The sequence below is a fragment of the Stegostoma tigrinum genome, chromosome 6, assembly GCF_030684315.1.
Source record: "Stegostoma tigrinum isolate sSteTig4 chromosome 6, sSteTig4.hap1, whole genome shotgun sequence".
In the NCBI taxonomy this organism is placed as follows: Eukaryota; Metazoa; Chordata; class Chondrichthyes; order Orectolobiformes; family Stegostomatidae; genus Stegostoma; species Stegostoma tigrinum.
Window position 1 is genome coordinate 6796907 of NC_081359.1, and position 24253 is coordinate 6821159.

At 40.4% G+C, this 24253-nt stretch overlaps 1 protein-coding gene across 4 annotated transcripts in view; it reads right to left on the reverse strand.

Moving 5' to 3' along the window:
* Positions 1 to 837: 837 nt before the first annotated feature.
* sugt1 (SGT1 homolog, MIS12 kinetochore complex assembly cochaperone) overlaps positions 838 to 24253 on the reverse strand; it is a 78572-nt gene continuing 55156 nt past the window's right edge. For all 4 annotated transcript variants that reach the window (XM_048532565.1, XM_048532563.1, XM_048532566.1 and 1 more), the window contains 3 exons: positions 15088 to 15172; positions 6817 to 6998; positions 838 to 1173 (listed from right to left, as the gene is read on the reverse strand). In XM_048532565.1, coding sequence (XP_048388522.1) covers positions 1072 to 1173; positions 6817 to 6998; positions 15088 to 15172 — 369 coding nt within the window. In that variant the 3' untranslated portion in view covers positions 838 to 1071. The remainder of the gene's footprint in view (positions 1174 to 6816; positions 6999 to 15087; positions 15173 to 24253) is intronic.

Consider the following 24253-nt stretch of genomic DNA (forward strand, 5'->3'; position numbering starts at 1 on the left):
TCTTAACCTTTTCTAATTTCAGAAGCATTTTTTTTCCCAAATTCCAATGGTCCTCTTCTGAATGACATCAGAATGTATGGCAAAGAGTGACATTAAATAAATTACTATAGTATTACATGAATAGATCCCAAAGGTTGCTTGATGCAGCAACAATGTTCCTTTCTGAGCCAGAAAGACTGGGTTCAAATCCCACCTGCTCCATATGCATCAAAATAACATTTTTTTTTAAAAAATGACCTGCTCATGTCTGAGATATTATGTAGCTGAGCTGAGGGGCTCTTATGGCACAGTGGTAATGTCCTTATTTCTGGGGCAAAGGCTTGGCCCAGAGGTACAGTGTAAGACATCCGAACCGACTGATTATAGACATCTATAACTGGAGGCTACTGTAAAGATCTCAAACTTAGGCACAAGTGAACACTTGGGAAAAAAAAACACACCAAAACAGGGAATGAATATACATTGCATTTACAACTGTTCAATGATGAAACTGAAGGGACGAGCAACCAAAGCAAAAAGTTTAATTTAACAAAAACCCTAAATAGCAAAACAGGAACATTTACCCGCAATAAGAAAAAAAAACCTTGTTTTAACATTTTCTACTTTTTAATTACCTCTCATTGGTTCTGAAAGCATTCCTCCTTAAAAATGGTACCATATTTCAAGATGTCATTTCAATATACGGTAGTCTGCTTCATGAGTAGAAATAAAAGTATAATATTAGATGTAGCATGTCTGTATGTTTTTTGTGTCAACATGACAACAATTAATTAAGTGGGTGAAATTATTGAATATAGAAACAAGGACTGAACTACTCACACATGAAACACCACCATATGTATAGATACCAATTTATTTCATGGGTGGAAACTGCTGACACTTGAAAATTATGTTAAATTGGGGAAAATATCTGAGCATTAGATGTCAGACAAAAGAATGCATCAAATCCACGCAAAAGGTTATCCAAGGCTAAGGCATAGTCTAATACATAATCAGTTGGAACAGAAGAAAAAGTTCATGAGCTGCTTTTACTGTTGAATTTGTGACGGAAAACACAGTACTAAATTTATACTAAAGTTTCTTCCATTCCATGTCATCTGGAGGATTCACAGCCACTGTTTTTTTGCCCACCTCAGACCAATTTGTACTCAGAACCGTGCCTCCAGATTCAGTCTGCAAAAAGACATTTAAAAACATGAATCTTAATTGTTAGCCCAAAATAATCATACTTGTCATAATCTAGATTTCTGTTGACAATTTAGACTTGTACACTGTTATAACAGTTTGTTTTGTACAGCATAAGTAGCAAAGTTAAAAACTGATTGAAGTGCAGAACAGTTACAATCCATACGGTCCAAATCTTGCTGCATGGCAAGGTTCCTGAATTGTTTTGAGATCCCAGGTAAAAAAAACACTACAGGAAATACGCTGGCTACATTCAGTCACAACTCAAATTTACTGAATTGAGAAACGTTAGTAGATACGCCTCCATTTCAATCAGTCCCCCATTTACAGACTTCCACCTTAGGAACACAATCTAGTACAGAGGTGCAATTTCACAAACCTGACATGAACACTCCCAGTACTTCTGAAAGACTCCTCTACAATGTCCTGCAACGTGTTCCGACTTACATACAAATCAACTTGTAAATGGATTCCAGAATGGAACCCATGCGCAATGCAGAAACTGCTTGTATGTGCAAATACCAGTCAAGAAACAATTTTGGAAAATGAAAGGGTAAACATTATAAATGGATTAACACTGCCATTCTGGTGGGAGAAAGAAAAAGGAAGGAAATTAAGATGCTTTGTGAGGCTATTACTGCAAAAAAGTGTTCACTCCAAGTGTACCAAGATAGCTTTAAGGAGCTGACTGTTACTACAGTGTGAAGTTAGGCTCAAAAAAAAAATTCAGTGATGGTGGCAAAGTAAATAATTGAAAAAAGTAACTGATTGCTCTAAACTCAAATATCAGTGCTCATAGTACATGGGGTCTGCAGGCGAGGTGGCCCTCAGAAGCCCCAAGAAACTTACTCAATGTCATCCCAAGAAAGGTTGCACCCATACTTCAGAGAAACAGAATCTTTGAGCAGCTGCTTTTCCAATCTCGGGCTGTTTCTGGCCATGCTTTCTGATACACTAAGTAATACGCAGTTGAGACTATCTGCAGAAAACATGCAGCCTTTCATTGCAGCACAATGGAACAGGAATAAGCCATTCAGGTCCTTAAGCATGTAAAGGATTGGGAAGTGGTTTCTGTGAGACAGCATGAGAGGGAGAGTGTGTGCGGGCATGTGTGGCCAGGGTTGGTGGTGGTGGCGGCGGTAGTAGTTTGGGGGGGGGGGGGGGTGGGATACATTGGGAGTCAGGTAGCATGTACCTCCCACCGCTCCTGATTAATAAAATTTAGGCCTATGCCATTTTGAAAAGCTTACATAAAGTTCTACTGGTTCAGTGAACTGACATCCCCTTTACATTTTTAAAATCTTTCTCGACCAATTTATATAGTACATATAATGACCCAATAACTATGTCGCAAATTACAGTAGTCTCTGTTAAGCTATTTTACAACAGTAAGTTCAATAGCTCTTCCAAAAAGTGAGACTTGATACATCTGGCATCTTTGTATATTGTTGGTATCTTAATAGAGTAAGGATAGTAACAGCCAGACAAAATATTATGGTTTTGTACATGTGATGAAATACATTTAACGTCATTGAGTCTGTGGAAAAAATGAAAGGAGGAACCCTAAAGCTAAAAATGTAGCCCTCAAGAAAAATCTCAAGTGCCCTTGTAAACAAGATTTTTAGCATTAGGCTCATATTCAGCAAGAGCATATGGCATCATGGGTGTCAAAAAAGACCATAAAAATGTAGATGCCTAAGCACTTGGCAAGTAAAATGAATCAACCAAACTGCATGATCTACGTCCTAAATAAAAACAAAGTAGTGCAGATGCTGTAAACCAAGCAAGGACAGAAATTGCTGGAAAAACTCAGCAGCTCAGGCAGCATCTGTGGACCGAAATCAGAGTTAACGTTTCCGGTCAAGTGATCCTTCCTCAGAACAGATCTATATCCTGTCAGTGTAGGCAGTCATATTAAGATTGCGAACATGGTTCAACATATCATCCACGAAAAACCCTCAGTAATTTGAGGGAGATAAGGAGCAACAAGCTATACCAATGAATTTATTTATAGTGAAACAAAATGAGACCAAATCAATATATATGAATGATGGTGAACCAGAACAATGGGGTGCTATCGTAAACTACGGTAACTAATGATAGACAAAGATAACAATCAAATAAGCAGCGTGAAAGGAAAGTATCCTTTTGTAGTCAGACAGAATTAAGAGATTAGGCAGCAATTGATAACAAAATACATTAGAATGGAGCATGTTAAGAATGTGGACATTCAAACTGAAAAGTTTGGATATTAACTTACTAGATGCTTGAAATTAAACAAAGGAACCACACACATTAACTAAACACAATGATATTGCAACTGAGAGTTGGCGCAACCAGTTTAAAGTTTGTAACTGTACGTCCCTGGGTACAAACACTTCAAGGAGGATGGGAGTAGGAGAAGTAGCAACATGAGCTGGAAATTAGATGCACAAAAAGAAGTGACCCAAATTTGAAAACCATTGGACTGGGTTGATGAATTGCAAGTGATTGCTCATTACTGGAAGTGTATTATAAAACAATCAATATAACTGGACAATAGAAAAAGAACTGACCAAATATGAAAATCTGAATGGGTAAGCATCAAACCTAAGAATGCAATCAGAAGTCAACTGCCATCTGGAAAAGGTTTAGAACACAGAACAGGCCCACGATGTTGTGATGGCCTAATATCCTAATCTAAGATCAGACTACCCTGCATACCCTACATTTTACTACCATCCATGTGCCTATCCAAGAGTCGTTTGAATGTCCCTGATGTATCTGACTCAACTACCACCAATGGCAGCGCATTCCAGGCATCCACCACTCTGTGTGAAGAGCCTACCTCTTTCATCTCCCCTATACCTTCCTCCAAAATCCTTAAAATTATGCCCCCTCATAATAGTAATTTCTTCCCTGGGGAAAGGCCTCTGGCTATCCATTCTATCTCTGCCTCATCATCTTTATACCTCTAACAAGTCACCTCTCATTCTTCTTCGCTCCAATAGGAAAAGTCCTGGCTCCCTCAGCTTTTCCTCATAAGACCTGCCCTCCATTCCAGGCAGCATCCTGGTAAATTTCCTCTGCACCCTCTCTAAAGCTTCCACATCCTTCCAATTATGAGGCAACCAGAACTGAAAACAACACTCCGAAATGTGGTCTAACCAGGGTGTTATGGAGCTGCAGCATAATCTCACAGCTCAAACACAATTTTCCTGCCAAAGAAAGCCAATATACCATATGCCTTCTTTACAATCCTATCAACTTGGGTAGCAACTTTGAGGGATCTATGGACATGGACCCCAAGATCCCTCTGTTCCTCCAAACTGCCAAGAATCCTGTCATTAACCCTGTATTCTGCAATCAAATGCAACCTTCCAAAATAAATCACACTTTTCTGGGTTGAATTCCACCTGCCACTTCTTTACCCAACTCTGCATCCTGTCAATGTCCTGCTGCAATGTCCAACAGCCCTCCACAATGTTCACAACTCCACCAACCTTCATGTCATTGACAAACTTACTAACCCACCCTTCCATTTCCTCATCCAAGTCATTTATAAAGATCACAAAGAGCAACACCACTGGTCACCGAGCTCCGAGGTGAATACTTTCCATCTACTATCACCCTCTGTCTTCTACTGGACAGCCAATTCTCCCTGTATCCCACGCCTCCTTACTTTTTGAATGTGCCCATCATGGAGAACCTTAACAAATGCCTTGCTAATATCCATATACACCACATCTACTGATTGACTTTCAACAATGTGTTTTGTTACATCCTCAAAGAATTCAATAAGGCTTTTGAGGCAAGAGCTGTCCCTCTCAAAGCTATACTGACTATTTAGAATCAAACTGTGCCTTTCCAAATAATCATAAATACTATCTCAGAATCTTCTCCAATAATTTGCCCACTGCAGACGGAAGACTGACTGGTCTGTAATTCCCAGGATTATCCCTATTTCCTTTCTTGAACAATGGAATAACATTTGCCAGTCTCCAATCAACTGGTACTACTTCAGTGAGATCATCGCCAAACGGGCAGCAATCTCTTCCCGTAGAAACCTTGGGTATATCCTTCTTTGACCCAGGGGACGCATCTATCCTCATGTTTTTCATAATTTCTCGCATGTCCTCCTGCCTAACATAAACCTGTTAATGCACATCAGCCTGTTTCACGCTGTCCTCACAAATGTCAAGGTCCGTCTCACTGGTGAATGCTACACTGGCTTTGCTTCATCTTGCTTTTTCTTCAGAATATCCTGCACTCTTTCATAATGAGTTCTTGTATTTTCCTAACAACAGATGTTAGGCTAACCGGCCTACACACTTCTGCATTCTGTCTCCTTCCTTTCTTTGATAGTCATTTTATTTGTGGCCTTCCAATCCATTTCAAATTTACACAAAGTCTTTGGAATTTTGGAAGTTGACAACTTTTCAGCCATTTCCTTTAAAACCTTGAGATACAGAACATTGTAAGCTAGGGCTCGGTTAGCCTTTGGTGCCATTAGTTTTTATAGTATTTTTTCTTAGTGATCATGACTATTTTGAAGAGGGAGATGGTGGGTCAATGGTAAAATCACTGCACCAGACACCCAGCTAATGCACTCAGGGCATAGGTTCAAATCCCATCACAGCAGCTAATGCAATTTGAATTCAATTCAGGCCATTCTTCCCTGCAGTATATTTAGAATGGTTATGCATCCCAAAAAGTAAACAGCCACAATCTGACCTAATTCTGGGTAACAAAGTAGACAAAGGGAGTAGAAGCAGAGGGCCATTCACCTTTGGGAGACATAACCATTATACAACCCATTTCAGCACAAGAATTAGGAAGAGCTTAAAATTGAAGACAAACATTTAAATGAGAAACATGGAAGGTTTGGCAAGTGAATCACGTTAGAAATATGAAAGTATTTCTTGTAAGTTAAATATATACTAATAAAATACTGCCTAGAGGTATAGAGCCATTGTTATTTCATAGAAACTAAAACGATCTGTACCTGGAAATTGAGCATGCAATATTGAGCCACGAGAACGAAATTATAACAATGTCATGCAAAAACAAAAAAAAATTTACACTCATACCTTGTTCTTACAAAACAGATTTTGCACATGCATACAATATTGAATTAAGGGAAAGTATGAAATCAAGCAACCTCCAAAGGAACAGCATTTTCATGGAGCACTATTAAGATGATGACAGAGCTAATATATGACTTCCATTCAAATGTGGGGGGAAAAACAATCAAGATTGTTGTTTTTTTTTGATAAGTGTTCCATACAAGTGCCAGCATTTGCCAACATTGAAACGATAAGCCTTACTGTTGTGACTACAGAACATGTTAGAAAACCTGTCAGGTCGGGCAGCATCTGTGGAGTGAGAAGCAGAATTAATGCTTCGAGTCCGACATGTAGACCTACTGTTAGACTGGCGATATATGCCGCCTTATCAAAACTAAACAAATAATCACAGGTGTTTACTACTTCAAAATTATTTATTTTTGCAGGGTTTAATGACTCCAAACAAGGATAAAACAAAGTTGAAAATTCCTTTATTTTACACTTTTTGCTTTAATTACTGATGTATAATGCAATACAAATACATTAGAAATAAACACCCAAGAAAAATAATACTTTTAATACTTACAAATGATTTGTTCATAGCACGCTTCACTTCATCAGACCCATCAGCATAAATTTTCTGAAAGAGCTGGTTTAGAGCAGCATCTCCTTCAGGTTTCTCATCATTTTCCTCTTGTTTAATTTCCATTACGAGTTTATCCCAATTCTTCGTACAGTGAGACGAGGATGGATACAGTTGTGGCTGTACTAAAATTGTAGAAGATAAATTTAAGGGACATTTAATAAGATTATTCAGATGGGTGAATATTCAAAACACTATCTTCAATAAATGCATTCAGAAGAAAAGTACGTCAAGGGTCAATATTATAGAAATCTCTAGGAGAAGCTTCAGTCAAATATATCAGCACTAATTGAAAATTGCCAGTAACTTCAACAAACTGTGTTGCTGACATAATCATGTTCCCAAGTTGCACATTTGAACAGAAAACCCAAATTATTTTAAATGAGCCCAGATAAATTACTGCTCAAAATTACCAAAACAAGTTCACGTAAAAATGCTATCCATAATCAGCTATTTTCTAAGCAGTTTAAACTCAAAATTCAAAACTAACTTCAATTATGGTTCATAAGAATTCAAATATTTCTCTCCATCTACATTTTGGAATTTCATAGATCTTTTTCATCATATTCCCTCTTTCTGCAGTGTTACCTTACAGCGTGGCAGAAGTTTTTGTTTGAAATTGTAACGTTTGTTTGAAAAGAACTAGATTTTCTGTCAACCATATGCTAAAGACCAGATGATTGACAGCGAATAATCTGGAACACATGCATTATTAAACAAAGCACAACACTGAGCCACAGAGGAAGGAAGTAACTATTGTTTTTTCTCCCCTCCACTCTTTCACCAAGAAAGAATAATCTGGCAAAGTCTAGCATTTGTTGTTTATCCTTAACTGTACTCATGATGGTGTGGGCCACCTACTTTAACTCCTGTAGTCCCAGGAGTTTGACCTGGTTAAAATTAAGGAACAGCAATATAGTCTCAAGCCAGCACAGTGGGTGTTTTTTTTTAAATAATCCACATTGGCATGAACGACATAGGTAGGAAGAGAGATGGGGATTTAAGGCAGAAATTCAGGGAGCTAGGATGCAAGCTGAGAGCTAGGACGAACAGAGTTGTCGTCTCTGGTTTGTTGCCCGTGCCACGTGCTAATGAGGCGAGGAATAGGGAGAGAGAAGAGAGGAGTTGAACACTTGGCTACAGGGATGGTGCAGGAGGGAGGGTTTTGGATTCTTGGATAATTGGGGCTCTTTCTGGGGTAGGTGGGACCTCTACAAGCAAGACGGTCTTCACCTGTACCAGAGGGGTACCGATATCCTGGGGGGGAAATTTGCTAAGGCTATTCGGGTGGGTTTAAACTAAGTCAGCAGGGGGATTGGCACCAAAATTGTAGTTCGACTATAGAAAAGGTTGAGAGTAGGGTGGTCTGAAATAAAGATTCAGAGAAGCAAGATGGCACCGGCAAGCAAGAGGTTGGTTTGAAGTGTGTCTACTTCAATGCCAGGAGCGTCCGGAATAAGGTGGGTGAACTTGCAGCATGGGTTAGTACCTGGGACTTCGATGTTGTAGCCATTTCGGAGACAAGGATAGAGCAGGGACAGGAATGGTTGTTGCAGGTTCCAGGATTTAGACGTTTCAGTAAGAACAGAGAAGATGGTAAAAGGGGCGGAGGTGTGGCATTGTTGGTCAAGGACAGTATTACAGTTGCAGAAAGGATGTTTGGGGACTCATCAACTGAGGTAGCATGGGCTGAGGTTAGCAACAGGAAAGGAGGTCACCCTGTTGGGAGTTTTCTATAGGCCTCCGAATAGTTCCAGATATGTAGAGGAAGGGATAGCAAAGATGATTCTTGATAGGAGTGAGAGAGACAGGGTAGTTGTCATGGGAGACTTCAACTTTCCAAATATTGACTGGGAACACTATAGTTCGAGTACTATAGATGGGTCAGTTTTTGTCCAGTGTGTGCAGGAAGGCTTCCTGACACAGTATGTAGATAGGCCAACAAGGGGCGAAGCCACATTAGATTTGGTACTAGGTAATGAGCCTGGCCAGGTGTTAGATTTGGAAGTAGGTGAGCATTTTGGTGATAGCGATCACAATTCTGTTATGTTTAGTGATGGAAAGGGATAGGTGCATACCACTGGGCAAGAGTTATAGCTGGGGGAAAGGCAATTACGATGAGATCAGGCAAGATTTAGGGAGCATAGGATGGGGGAAGGAAACTGCAGGGGATGGGCGCATTAGAAATGTGGAGCTTATTCAAGGAAAAGCTCCTGTGTGTCCTAGATAAGTATGTACCTGTCAGGCAGGGAGGAAGCTGTAGAGTGCGGGAGCGATGGTTTACGAAGGTGGTGGAATCTCTGGTCAAGAGTAAGAAGGCGGCTTATGTTAGGATGAGATATGAAGGCTCAGTTAGGGCACTTGAGGACTACGAGGTAGCCAGGAAAGAGCTAAAGAGAGAGCTCAGAAGAGCCAGGAGACGACATGAGAAGCTGTTGGCGGATAGGATCAGGGTAAACCCTAAGGCTTTCTATAGGTATTTAAGGAATAAAAGAATGACAAAAGAAAGATTAGGCCCAATCAAGGATAGTAGTGCTAAGTTGTGCTTGGAGTCAGATGAGATAGGGGAAGTGCTAAATGAATATTTTTCAACAGTATTCACTCTAGAAAAAGACAATGTTGTCGAGGAGAATACTGAGATACAGGCTACTAGACTAGGTGGGATTGAGGTTCACAAGGAAGAGGTATATTAGAAATCCTTCAGAGGGTGAAGATATGTAAGTCCCCTGGGCCGGATGGGATTTATCCTAGGGTCCTCTGGGAAGCCAGGGAGGAGATTGCCGAGCCTTTGGCATTGATCTTTAACTTGTCATTGTCTACAGGAATAGTGCCAGATGACTGGAGGATAGCAAACGTGGTTCCCCTGTTCAAGAAGGGGGGTAGAGGCAACCCTGGTAATTATAGACCAGTGAGCCTTACCTCAGTTGTTGGTAAAGTGTTGGAAAAGGTTATAAGGGATAGGATTTATAAACATCGAGAAAAGAATAAATTGATTAGGGAGAGTCAGCACGGTTTTGTGAAGCGAAGGTTGTGCCTCACAAACCTTATTGAGTTCTTTGAGAAGGTGGCAAAACAGGTAGATGAGAGTAAACCGGTTGATGTGGTGTATACGGATTTCAGCAAGGCGTTCGATAAGGTTCCCCACAATAGGCTATTGTACAAAATGCGGAGGAATGGAATTGTGGGAGATATAGCAGTTTGGATCAGAAATTGGCTTGCTGAAAGAAGACAGAGGGTGGTAGTTGATGGGAAATGTTCATCCTGGAGACCAGTTACTAGTGGTGTATCGCACGGGTCAGTGTGGGGTCCACTGCTGTTTGTCATTTTTATAAATGACCTGGATGAGGGCATAGAAGGATGGGTTAGTAAATTTGCAGACGACACTAAGGTTGGTGGAGTTGTGGATAGTGGCGAAGGATGCTGTAGGTTGCAGAGAGACATAGATAAGCTGCAGAGCTGGGCTGAGAGGTGGCAAATGGAGTTTAATGCAGACAGGTGTGAGGTGATGCACTTTGGTCGGAGTAACCAGAAGGCAAATTACTGGGCTAATGGTAAGATTCTTAGTAGTGCAGATGAGCAGAGAGATCTCCATGTCCATGTACACAGATGCTTGAAAGTTGCCACCCAGGTTGACAGGGCTGTTAAGAAGGCATACAGTGTTTTAGCTTTTATTAATAGAGGGATCGAGTTCCGGAACTAAGAGGTTATGGTGAAGCTGTACAAAACTCTGGTGCGGCCGCACTTGGGAGTATTGTGTACAGTTCTGGTCACCGCATTATAAGAAGGATGTGGAAGCTTTGGAAAGGGTGCAGAGGAGATTTACTAGGATGTTGCCTGGTATGGAGGGAAGGTCTTACGAGGAAAGGCTGAGGGACTTGAGGCTGTTTTCATTAGAGAGAAGAAGGTTGAGAGGTGACTTAATTGAAACACAAAATAATCAGAGGGTTAGATAGGGTGGATAGGGAGAGGCTTTTTCCTAGGATGGTGACGACGAGCATGAGGGGACATATCTTTAAACTGAGGAGTGAAAGATATAGGACAGATGTCAGAGGTAGTTTCCTTACTCAGAGTAGTAAGGGAATGGAAGGATTTGCCTGCAACAGTAGTAGATTCGCCAACTTTAGGTACATTTAAGTCGTCACTGGATAAGCATATGGACGTACTTGGAATAGTGTAGGTTAGATGGGCTTCAGATCAGTACAACATTGAGGGCCGAAGGGCCTGTACTGTGCTGTAATGTTCTATGTAGGTATAAGACATAGGAGTCACTGGCTGGATATGTTGCCCTTCCCCAATCGGCTGGGGGGGGGGGGGGGGGGGGGGGGGGGGGGTGCGCGTGTGTGTGCCTTCTTGATCTGTTGCGGTCCATGTCCTGGAGACAGACTCACAATTCCATTAGGGAGGGAATTCCAGCATTTCGACGCAGTTGGAAGTATATTGATAGTGTTTATTCTAAGTCATAAACATATGTGGCTTGCAAAGTGGTGGTGTTGCAATGTATCTGCGGCCCTTGTTGTTCTAGATGGATGTGGTCATGGGTGTGGAAGGTCCTCTCGAAGTCTTTTTAACAAATTTCTGCAATACAATATAGAAGGTACAAGATAGTAGTCAGACATAGAGAGAAACTTACAGGAATTAGTGTTCCCATGTAATCGGCTGCATTTGTCCTCCAAGATGGTATAGGCCATGGTTGAGGTGCTTTCACAGATGGTAAGTTGCTGCAGTGCATCTTGCAGATGGCACATAATGCTGCCAATGTGCGTCAGTTATAGAGGGTGAAAACATGTAAGGGGGTTCAGGATGCTAATCAAGCAGGCTGCTTTGTCCTGGATGGTGCTCAGCTTCCCAAGTTCTGTTGGAATTAAACTCATCCAACCAAGTGGAGAGTATTCCTTCATACTCCTGACTCGTGTCTAAAGATAGACAATTTTTGGACAATTATGTGGTCAGTTAATTGCCACAGAATTTCTTGTCTCTGACATGCTCTTCTACCCACAGTATTTTTACGGCTGATCAAGTTCAACTTCCGGTCAAAGGTCATCCCAGGATGTTGACAGAGAATGTTTCACTGAAGGTAACGTGATGAACATGGAGATGGTTAGATTCTCACCTATTGTGGATGTTATTCATGCTACAAAAATTGCAGGCAATATTATTTGCTATGCCACATTATCTGTAGCATACAGCATCATTTGTCATTCTTAAAAGTCATCAGCTGACATTCCTGCTTCTGACTTGATAACAAAGGGAAAATAAATGACAATGCAATAGAACATGGTGGGCCTGGACACCATGAGGTACACATGGAGTGATGCCCTGGGGCCAAGAGATGATTAACTTTCAATAATCTCAACAATCTTCTTGTGCATTAGGTATGATTTTTTTATCCAGTGGAGTTTCCCGATTCCAACCGACTTCAGTTTTGCTTGGGCTCCTTAATGCCACATTCAGTCGAACGCTGCTTTGATATCAAAAATGCTCTCACCTCACCTCTTGGATTCAGCTTTTTGGTCCATGTTTGGCACCAAAGCTGTCATTAAGTCAGAAGCTGATTGGCCCTGGCGAAACCAAAACTGAGCATCAGCGAGCAAAATTATTGCTGTACAAGTGTTGCTTGATAGCACTGTTGTGACACTTGGCATAACTTCCATCCAAATGTATGTTGGCAAACTGTTGACAACTGTAACAGCCATAGGATTGTAGGGGATTTTGATTATCCCAATATTAAATGGGACATTTTAGATGTAAAAAGTCATGGAGCAAACAGATTTCTTGAGGTGCTTTAAAGAAATTCATTTGGCTTCTACATCACAAGTCCGACAAAGGGTGAGAATATATTAAGAGCAAACTGAGAGTAGCCTGTATGCCTGACATTCAGGGAAGATGTGGCAACAAACAAAGATAATGTCAGTGCATCGTAAATGTAAAACAACAGAAAGCCAAAGGGAGTATAACAACTGCAGGGTGATACCACAAAGAGAGTTAGGAAAATAAACAGAGATCAATAAATAGGGTAAGAATCATACAGCAAGGAAACAGATCCTTTGGTCCAACTCGTCTACGCCAACCAGATACCCTAAACTGATCTAGTCCCATTTGTTAGCATTTGGCCCATATTCCTCTAAGCCTTTCCGATTCATATAGTCATCTAGATGCCTTTTAAGTGTTGTAATTGTACCTGCCTCCACCACATCCACTGGCATTTCATTCCATACACACACCACCCCCTGCACGAAAAAGTTACATCTCAGGTCCCTTTTAAAATGTTTCCCTCTCACCTTAAAACTACACCCTCCAGTTTTGGACTCCCCTACCATGAGAAAAAGACCTTGGCTATTCACCCTATCAATGCCTCTCATGAATATATAAACCTTTATAAAGGTCACCCTCCGCCTCTGACACTCCAGGAAAAAAAAAGCCCCAACCTATTCAGCATCTCCTTATAGCTCTCCAATCCCGCAACATCCTAAATTTTTTTCAAGCCTTTCCAAGTTAACAATATCCTTCATATAGCAGGGCAACCAGAATGGAACAGTATTCTAAAACTGGCCTCCCAATGTCTTGTATAACTGCAACATGCTTTCTCAACTCCTGTACTCAACACACTAACAAATGATGGCAAACATGCCAAATGCTGTCTCCACTATCCTGCCTACCTGAAAAGCAAGTAAAATCAGGAGAATCCAAAGATGTTTTCCCAACACATTAGAGAAATTGAGTCATGAGTCAGAGACATACTGCACAGAAACAGACCGTTCAAAAGGAAGGGAATTACAAGGGAATGAAAAAGGCCGTTAAATGGCCAGTGAGCAAAGCTACACTGTAGTTTAAGTCATGAGCAAAGCTCATTATGCATCCGACTTCAAAAGTGAATCAGGAATTAATGAGCAAGCAGCATGAAACACTGGATGTGATGAACAAAGGGATAAGGGAAGTAATTATGGGATTAACACTCTTAGAAGCATATAAATCGCCAGAACAAGATGAAATACACCTCAGGCTGTTAAAGGAAGCCAGGAAAGAAGGAGGAGAAGATCTGCCCATCATCATATAATCCTCACTGGATGTAGGCGCAGGAGGACTGCAGGACAGCCAACGTTGTACTTTTTTTAAAAAAAATGAAGAGTGACGGATAAACTGAATAACTACAGTTTAGTCAGTTTAACCTTGAAAATGGCATTGGAATCAATTCTCAAAGACAAAATAATCTGTTGCTTAGATCTGGACTCAAGGACAGACAACATGTGTGCAATTAATAGAAGGTCTGTTTGACTAAATGAATTTCATGTAACAAGATGAACTGATGAGGGTACTGCAGTTGATACGATGTGCACGAGTTTTTAGAAAAGCTTCTGACAAGTTCACATACAGTAATAAAAAAGGCCTGAGCAATCCTGGGAAATGTCACATACTGGATACATAATTCACTCAGTGACAGGGAACAAAAGGTAATGCTGATTTTATTGTTTGGATATGGAAGCATGTTTCCAGTGAAGTTCTGAAGTGGTCCTCCATGTTCTCTTGGTGGAAGGGATATTTGTTTTTATATAATGGCGTGTCAAGTAGTAAATTAACTTTTATACACAAATTCTATTTTAGCTTAAAATGTAAAATACTGGAGTAATTGAATTCAGTTCATTAGTGGATGTCTGAATTTTTAATTGGTAAGAAGTCTCCAACAATACATAGGGACCATAACAACATGAAATAAAATTAGAATCTATAGCATGAACAGAATTACAAGGGAGGAGAGTGTATGAGAGCGCTTTACTGCATATGGTACATACTTGTATAACAAAAGATATCACCATTAGGCAATTTTCTTTAACAGTGACCTAATTATAGAGGGCAAATGAAAAAGAAACCATTCATCTCCTGGCTAGTAAATTATATAATTTAAGAATGGAAAGAAGCACACAGATTGATCTGAAATAAATTCTATTGCAATTCAAAGTAAATTGAAAGGATCAATAAGAGACAAAGGTCAAGTTGTAATTTCCCAACTACTGTTTCTGGAGAATAATAAAAAAAAGTTGTTGTTAAATAGAGTTTTCAAATTAGGAAGAGTAACTGGAGTTATTGGAGGTACGTTACTGATATTTTCTTATTCTTAGGAGGGCATTGAAAATATATTAACCTGATGTCCTTCCTCATTGGAAGAACTGATCACATGTTTAAAAAGTACAGTATAAAACTAATTCAGCAAACTCTTACCTGGCACAAAATGCTTTACATCTGGGACAAAGCCTTCTAGCTTTTCCCAACGAATGGCTTCAGTTTTCTTCAGCTTTATTTCAATCTACAAAACAAATAATTCATTTTTTCTTGATACAAGCAATACTTAGGTTTGATCATTCGTTTAAGTTTGGACTGACACGTCATAATTGAAGTACAAACTCCATATGTAGAATAACTCTCATATGCACTGGGGAAAATCAGTCACTGTCATGCCCTTGCAAGAAGTTGTCTTTCAAATGCAATGCTATGATGATCCCTACAGTGCAGACAGGGCTCATTCATCCCACTGAGTTGCACCAACCCTCTAAATAGCATCACACCCACACACAACACCCCCCCCCCCGACCCTATCCGCGTAACCCCACATTTACCACGGCCAATCCAACTCGTCTGCACAACCCTGGACACACCTGGAAAATTTAGCTTGACCAATCCACCTAATCTGCATATCTCTGGACTGATACTTTAATACTTTCAGTTCTTCTACTGAAACAGTAGTCTGAGATCCAAGTAAAAAAGGGGCAGCACTTTTGAAAAGAAATCAGTAACTGCGAATTGAACATCAACTAAAAAACAAGACAGATAGTAACCATTCCTTCCCTTTTTAAATAGCTGAGAAACCAGAACAATTTTATAATGGATTTGACAGTCTCAGTCATCTCGGGTCACCTTCAGCACTGGTGTCATTGTCCATATCACCATGTATTAACAATTCAAGATTAGAACCTAAAGTATGAGCAAGTATACTATTCAGTTTACAAACAGATCTTTCTTTGAGAAACAATGAATACTCTCCCTTGCTGGATTTAATACTATCAAGAAATAATATCACACATTGTTAAACTGTGTCTGCTTGAGGCTTCCTTCCCCCCCCCCCCACAGAAAGAACACATAATTGCCTGGGTTAATCGAAATGATCCACTAAGGCAAGTGTTTTCATGAAATACAAGTTGCCAATTGAAATTTTGGTATTACAACTGTCTGATAGAAAAAGTTCACATTTACTTTAGGGATGAAACAATGAGTTCAACACATCTGAATTTCAGACTTTAAAAAAATCAAACTAACTGCAGATACTGAAAATCAGAAGCTAACAAACTGCTGGAAATACTCAGCAGGTGTGGCAGCATCTCTGGAGAGAAGGCAGCGGTTAGTGTTTCAGGTCCAATGACCCATCTTCAGAACTCTGTTTTTCCTCCATAGATGCTTCCAGACCTCGGTTTTTGTAACAATTTGATTTAGTTTCTACAATTCTGATATCCCTGACAGCAAATATTCCAAATAAGGGGCATGAATTTGTAAAATATGCCCCATGTGTCCCAGCCAAGAAGCTGCCCATTATCAATTTGGAGTTCTCATAATTAACACATAGGTTTGTTGTTTAAATCAGGAAAAAATTTACACTTTCTAGAACCTAGCTATGTCTTAAACATTTGCAGGGTTAGCTATTTCTTGGCTATCCCTGCGCCAGTTATTCTTGTTCCAAATTTTATCCAGTGCTCCTGTTGGGTAGTAATTTTGCCCAGTGAGTCTGTTGGTAGCCAAGCTGTATGTTAAAATCATCTTACGTAAGTTATTGCACAACTAAACATAATTTTGTTTACAACCTGACATAGACGGGGTTAAATGATTAAATCTAAATTTATACGGTGTAGAAATGACCAATAATTTTGGCCAAAAAGCTGCAAGTGCTGGAGAAACTCAGGTCTGGTAACATCTACCAAGAAAAAAGCATTAACATTTCATGTCCAATGATTTAGCACTTTGTGTTTATTTCAGATCTCCAGTACAAACAGCACTTAGCATTTCTTTGAGTGAATAGCTTTTGCCTCTCCAGTTAACAAGATTTAACTTTCCAATTCCATTAAGCTTGCTGCAAAGCAAACGGTCTTAAAGTTTACATCTTTAAAGTCATGACTGGAGTTATTTACATTAATCATCTCTGGGACGTATTACATTTAGATGAGACTCATCCAGAACTCACTTTTCTGTGTCAGTAAAACCAAAGTATAGGAAGTACTGAGGCAGAGTCACAGTTGCAAAGCATGGAAGCAGACTCTTCGGTCCAATGCATCCATGTTGACCAAATATTCTAAATTAATCTGGTGTCATTTGCTCGTATTTGGCTCATATCCCTCTAAATCATTCCTATTCATGTACATATTCACATGCCTTTTAAATGTTGTACTTGTACCAGCCTGCAACAGTTCGTCTGACAGCTCATTCCATACATGTACCACCATCTACGTGGAAAAAGTTGTCCCTTAGGTCCTTTCAAACCTATGCTCTCTGGCTTTGGACTCCCCTAGCCTGAGAAGTGTGTCTTGGCTATTCAGCCTGTCCATACGCCTCTAATTATACAAACCTCTAATGTCACTCCTCAACTTCTAACACTTCAGAGAAAGTAGACCCAGCCTATTCAGCCTCTCCCTATAGCTCAAATCAGTCAACCCCGGCAGCATTCTTGTAAATCATTTCTGTACCCTTCAAATTTCACAACATTCACAACATCTTTCCTATAGCAGGGAGACGAGAAATGAAAACAGTATTCCAAAGCGGTCTAACCAATGTCCTAACCAACTCTGATACTCAATGCACTTCCCAATAAAAGTGTACCAAATGCCTTCTTCACCCCACCCTGTCTACCTGCAGCTCCATTTTTTCAAGGAACTACAAACATGTACCCCAAGGTGCCTTTACTCGGCAACACACCTCAGGACCCTACCATTAACTGTACAAGTCCTGCCCTGATACAACACCTCACATTTATCTAAATTATACTCCATCTGCCACTCCCCAGCCCGTTGGCCCATCTGATCAAGGTCCCACTGCACAGAGATAACCTTCTTCACTGTCCACCACACTGCCAATTTTGTGGTCTTCTGCAAACTTGCTAACCATTTCTCCTATAATTCACATCCAAATAATTTACGTAAATTACAAAGCAGTGGACCCAGCACCATTCCTCACGGCACACCACTGCTCGCAGGCCTCCATTCCGAAAAACAACAACTCTAACTCCTACATTCAAGAAAACTTTGTATCCAAATGGCTAGCTCTCTCTGGATTCCTCGTGATCTAACCTTGCTAATCAAGTTCACAAATTTATGTCATGTAAAAGCTTCCCAACATGAGAGGAAGCCACCACCAACCAGTTATTGACAGTAAAATGCATTTCTCAACTACAACTGATGTGAAGGCGCCAGGGTTGGTGTGGGGTGGATAAGGTCAGAAATCCGAAGTTAATTCAACCAGCTATCATTACAATTATTCTGTTGGCAAGAATTTCCTGAAATTATCTCTTAATGATACAGGTTGGATTTTCAGGAAACCTACTATTCAGACAAAATTTTTGATTTTGAGATCTGGACTAACCTTTAATGGTATATGAACAAAGATGAATGCATTAATCTGCCCCTTCATTTGGTATGTGGTGGTTCTTACTTTAAAATAATGTTGCAGTTACAAACTAGTCAATTCACTAAGATTTCATTCAGCCCTGAATTTCGAACATATATTGTTGATTTGATAAGACATTCAGCACCTGGCATTGATCTGCTAAGGTAGAAATGGATTTTTATTTTGATAGGTTTTTGGTGTGAAAAACATGCAATGCAAACCACATCACAGTAACATCCTGCATCCAATCTCTGCTGGCAGCATGCTCACTGCCACAATGATCTTCACTGCTTATAACACTGCTCAGACAACATGCTGAAATCTCATCTGGATGAATTTACGTTTGCAAAGGATCCTGCATCTACTTCAGCATCTATCTAGAAAAGATGTAAAAGTAAATGGTATTCAGTGTACAAGCTCCAACATTTAAAAAAAATTACAGCATAAACACTATCTTTGAAGCAGGCATTCTTGTCCTATATTCCCCCACCTATTTCTAAGGACTTATACAAGCAAAGCCCAGACCATACTGATTCCCAATGTTGGGGGAGCGATCACTATTGCTGAAATGGGACACATTTGAAAACAGAAGAATCACAAAGTTAGTTCTTGGAGCGCACTTTGATTTTTATCCCATTATTTCTGCAGATTTTAGCATGTAGTTTGGAAGAGAAACCACCCTCAATTTACTTCACTAATAACTACTTCATGTGAATTCACATGACAGCAGCAACACTTACATGATAATTATGAAACAGTGATTGCTACTTTAAAAAGAAACAATTCAGTAAATGTATCTTCATGTAACTCTTATGCACGTTTATATTTCTTCAGAGACTTTATTACCTCACAATTAACTGACAAGAAACATTTGTTCCATGTCAGCCCAGAGCTTGATGTTGTGCTGGTTTTGTTGCCTGTAGAGATGGCTGCCTTGTTATTTGAGTAACTGTAAAAGGGTGAACGGGTGCAGTCAGAACAACTTCACTTGCAATTCTACAATCAAGGAAAATTAACTGGGCAATTTTCTACATCATTTTGCAGATGTCCTATACTGGAACAGCTTAACATTTAACACCGGAACATAAGCATTCAGCAATACGGCTGTGGCCTGTAGTGAGTGCCCACTGCCACACAGTGTGTGTGGATGTCACAGGAAGTGTATGTCAAACTGGTATTTGTGATCAGATTTAAAAACAGTTTAACCCTGTACTGAGCATTTGTCCCAGCCACCAGTATTACTGAGCATCTTTAGGGAACCTCTACTACTAATTTCAAGTTTAGAGGAACTTTGTTCTGCTCATTGTAGGATTGCTTATCTACTTTTACGCTGTGCTGCCTTTGCTATTAATTGTGCAATATGTTAGGAAAGTGGAGTTGAAGCTCAGATGAGATCAGCCACAATCATATCAAATGGCAGAGCAGGCTCAAGGGACTGAACTACCTACTCCTAGTTATGTGCTAATATCTTGCTTCATTTGGGCATACTGTTTCATATTTGAGGTGTTGCAAGTAGTGTTGAACAATGTGCAATAATCAGCGAACATCTCCACTTCTGACTGTACGACACAGAATACCACTGGTGAAGTAAATGAAGATGGCTGGCTTTCGTCACTACCTTGAGGAACTCCCTACCTTTGAACCACTAATGAAGGATTTAAATACATTAGAAGCTGTTCAGAGAAAGTTTGAGACTAATAACTAGAATGGATAAGTTCTGAGGAAAGAACGGAAAGGACAGATTGTATCCACTGGAGTTTAGAATTGAAAGAGACAACTTGATTGAAACACACAATTTGGAGTCTTCTTGACAGGGATCATAAGTTATGATTGCAATTATTCTACTGACAAGACCTTCCTGAAACCAACTCTCACTAATACAGGTTGGATATCCAACCCAGATGAGATATTCTGAACCCAGACACTGGGAGGACACCACAGTCTTTGGGACTCTTCAACCTGGTTGCAGAGTACAGAAGCAAATGTCTTGTTGCAGCTGTACACAGCCTTAATGAAAGCACACCTGAAATATTGTATGCAGTTTTGGTGTCCTTACCAAAAGAAGGATAAACACGTTTATAGCAGCAGCATAGCGATGGTTCACTAGAAACAATTCTTAGAATGACAGGTTTGTCCTATGAGGAGAGATTGGTTTGACTAGCTTGTACTTCCTGGCCTTTAGAAAAAAAAGAGATGGGATTTCATTGATATACATTTCAAGTTCTGGTACAGCTGGCAGACAGGGTGGAGGTCGCCCATAACAATCCTTCACCAGACAACCTCAGGGATTTCCATTGCTGCTTTGAACAGTGGCTTATGTGTAACCAACATCACCCACTTTTGACCTCACTTAGTTCTTTCAAACAAGACAGTACCTATCTTTCTTTATAATATCAATTCTACCCAAGTCCCCTCCCAGATCTTTTTTTGGTATGTCATGACTGATAAAATTTCATCACCTTTGCTTCCATTTTCCTCTCTGACTGCACATGATCCATCACAAGTACCCCCTTATCCAACTCTTTTTTTAACAACTTTTGCTGTCAGCCAACATCTTCCTTCTTCACATATTACTTGCTACAAGTGTAACACCTTTTAGAGGTGTATTTTGTCTTGTTTTTGTCTTCATAGAAAGGTTTTGAGCCACAGATACTGAGACATCTCCTCCACGCCAATCAAATTATTAGTTGAGAGGCCCTGGTGATTTTTAAATTGAGAAAAGTTAGAAGAGAAGCAGCACTGGGTGGAGTCAGGCTGCCAAAGAAACAGGTTCAGTTTAGCTTACAGGAGTTGCTGGAGTTTTGAAAGTGGTTGTGTAAACTGCTACATCCGTTCCAGCTAAAAGCTTGGGTTCTTTCTGTTGCCAGAATTTCATGCGAGGCAATCTGTCATACTGACTTTGCCTTTGCCAAGGGTATATTTATGCAACGTTACCATCTTGGAACAGCTGTTTAATAGTTTTTAAAAAACTATTCACCTCTTAAATTTTCCAACAGAGTTTAAGTTATGCTACTTGCTCTTTCTATCTATTTGTATTTTAACTGGAGGTAGAAATAAAGTGCACTTCACATAAAGCGAAGTACTGTGACCAACAGAATTTGATCAGGAGCACAGCATCTTTCATTTGCCTTGAAAATAGATAAAAGAATGGTCTCCGCTATCTCCTTATGTATGCAGCGGGTTTGGCCTAGTCCACAACTCAAGGACAATTTCTTACTCTCAATTTCTCAGTCTCCAATTTATATCCATTGCATCTGTTCTGGCTATGCTGACTTCCAAAATAGGAAGTGCCATCAACTATATCCATTTCGGTTCCAGCGCTTCTGTTCTTCACCATGTCCCCGCAACCCCCGCCCCTGGCCCTACCCCCCCACCTCAGACCCACAGTGGGGTGTCCCTCATCCTTATCTTTCATCAACCAAAAAGTCATCTCCACATTGAATGGATTACCTGTTGCAATTTCCACAGCACCATTCAACATTCTCATGGTTACCATTCTGCTTGTGGCATCCTGGTTCACTCTTCCATCAGTTCCAATATCTTTCCAATTTTCACCGCACTTTTCCACGCAAGCACAGGAAGTGCAACATCTGCACCATACCTCCTCTCCATTCCCAACATCTAGTCACCAAACATTCCTCCAGGTGAATTATTTAGCATACTGTACATGTTGCAAACAAGGCTATTAGCTTTAAACTTTGGGGGAACCAAATAATGCCAGAGTGTGGGCCAACTTTAATTCTGGGACAACGTCACCTGTCACATGATACTGCTGGCTAAGTGTTGCAAAAAATCACATTAACAGTAACCACTTTGTTGAGACAATAGATAATGCTGAGCCCTGGTGAAATGCACAAGTTTGAGGAATAAGGAATAATGTTCTGATGAAAAATTGCATTTTTTTTCTCCAAAACACATTTTCAGGATGCGTGATAAAATCAACTGGCAAGAGAACTATTTATATCAAAAGGTGAATAAACAATTCCCATTCTGTGCTGTGTCATTTGATCTCAGCTGAAATGACGGTATGGATGGAGCAACAGTCAGTAACGCTAGGGGTCAAGGCAGATCCAGACTTGTAAGTTTGTAGATTCTGTAAAGAAAGTTGGATAAGTATCCAATGAAGGCCTGCACACATCAAACAAACTCAAAATTCAGTCTAAACTTGTTTGTGAAGAACAGCTATACAACCAATTGTTACAAAGCTGGATAGAGTATTTATGGATTGGAAGGCTGGGGCTGGGGGGGGTGCATGGTCCCTTTAAATGATAGTGCTTTTCAGGTTTGGACATATAAAAAATAAGCAGGTGCACAGGGAGCTCCTGAAATTGAAACACTATCAAAAGGCTGTGTGGGTAACAACTCAGGCAGTAGTTTTTGTTTTCTTGTCAAGGTTTGAAAATTAGGTAATTAATTTGAACAAGGCACTTAGAAACTGAAAACCAGTTAAATTTAGAACATAGAACAGTACAGCACAGAACAGGCCCTTCAGCCCACAATGTTGTGCCCACCATTGACCCTCATGTATGCACCCTCAAATTTCTGTGACCATATGCATGTCCAGCAGTCTCTTAAATGACCCCAATGACCTTGCTTCCACAACTGCTGCTGGGAACGCATTCCATGCTCTTACAACTCTCTGTGTAAAGAACCCGCCTCTGACATCCCCTCTATACTTTCCACCAACCAGCTTAAAACTATGACCCATCATGCTAGCCATTTCTGCCCTGGGAAATAGTCTCTGGTTATCAACTCTATCTATGCCTCACATTATCTTGTATACCTCAATTAGGTCCCCTCTTCTCCAATGAAAAGAGACCGAGCTCAGTCAACCTCTCTTCATAAGATAAGCCCTCCAGTCCAGGCAGCATCCTGGGAAACCTCCTCTGAACCCTCTCCAAAGCATCCACATCTTTCCTATAATACGGCGTATTATAGGACACAGTATTCCAAGTGCGGTCTAACCAAAGTTTTATAGAGCTGCAACAAGATCTCACGACTCAAACTCAATTCCCCTGTTAATGAAAGCCAAAACACCAGATGCTTTCTTAACAACCCTGTCCACTTGGGTGGCCATTTTAAGGGATCTATGTATCTGCACACCAGGATCCCTCTGTTCCTCCACACTGCCAAGAATCCTATCCTTAATCCTGGACTCAGCTTTCAAATTCGACCTTCCAAAATGCATCACCTCGCATTTATCCAGGTTGAACTCCATCTGCCACCTCTCAGCCCATCTCTGCATCCTGTCAATGTCCCGCTGCAGCCTACAACAGCCCTCTATGCTGTCAACGACACCTCCGACCTTTGTGTCATCTGCAAACTTGCTGACCCATCCTTCAATCCCCTCATCCAAGTCATTAATAAAAATTACAAACAGTAGAGGCCCAAGGACAGAGCCCTGTGGAACACCACTCACCACTGACTTCCAGGCAGAATATTTTCCTTCTACTACCACTCGCTGTCTTCTGTTGGCCAGCCAATTCTGTATCCAAGCAGCTAAGTTCCCCTGTATTCCATTCTTCCTGACCTTCTGAATGAGCCTACTTGTCTTACTGAAGTCCATATACACCACATCCACAGCTCGACCCTCATCAACTTTTCTAGTCACATCCTCAAAAAACTCGATAAGGTTTGTGAGGCATGACCTACCCCTCACAAAGCCGTGTTGACTGTATTTGATCAAGCCATGCTCTTCCAGATGGTCATAAATCCTATCCCTCAGAATCCTTTCTAACACCTT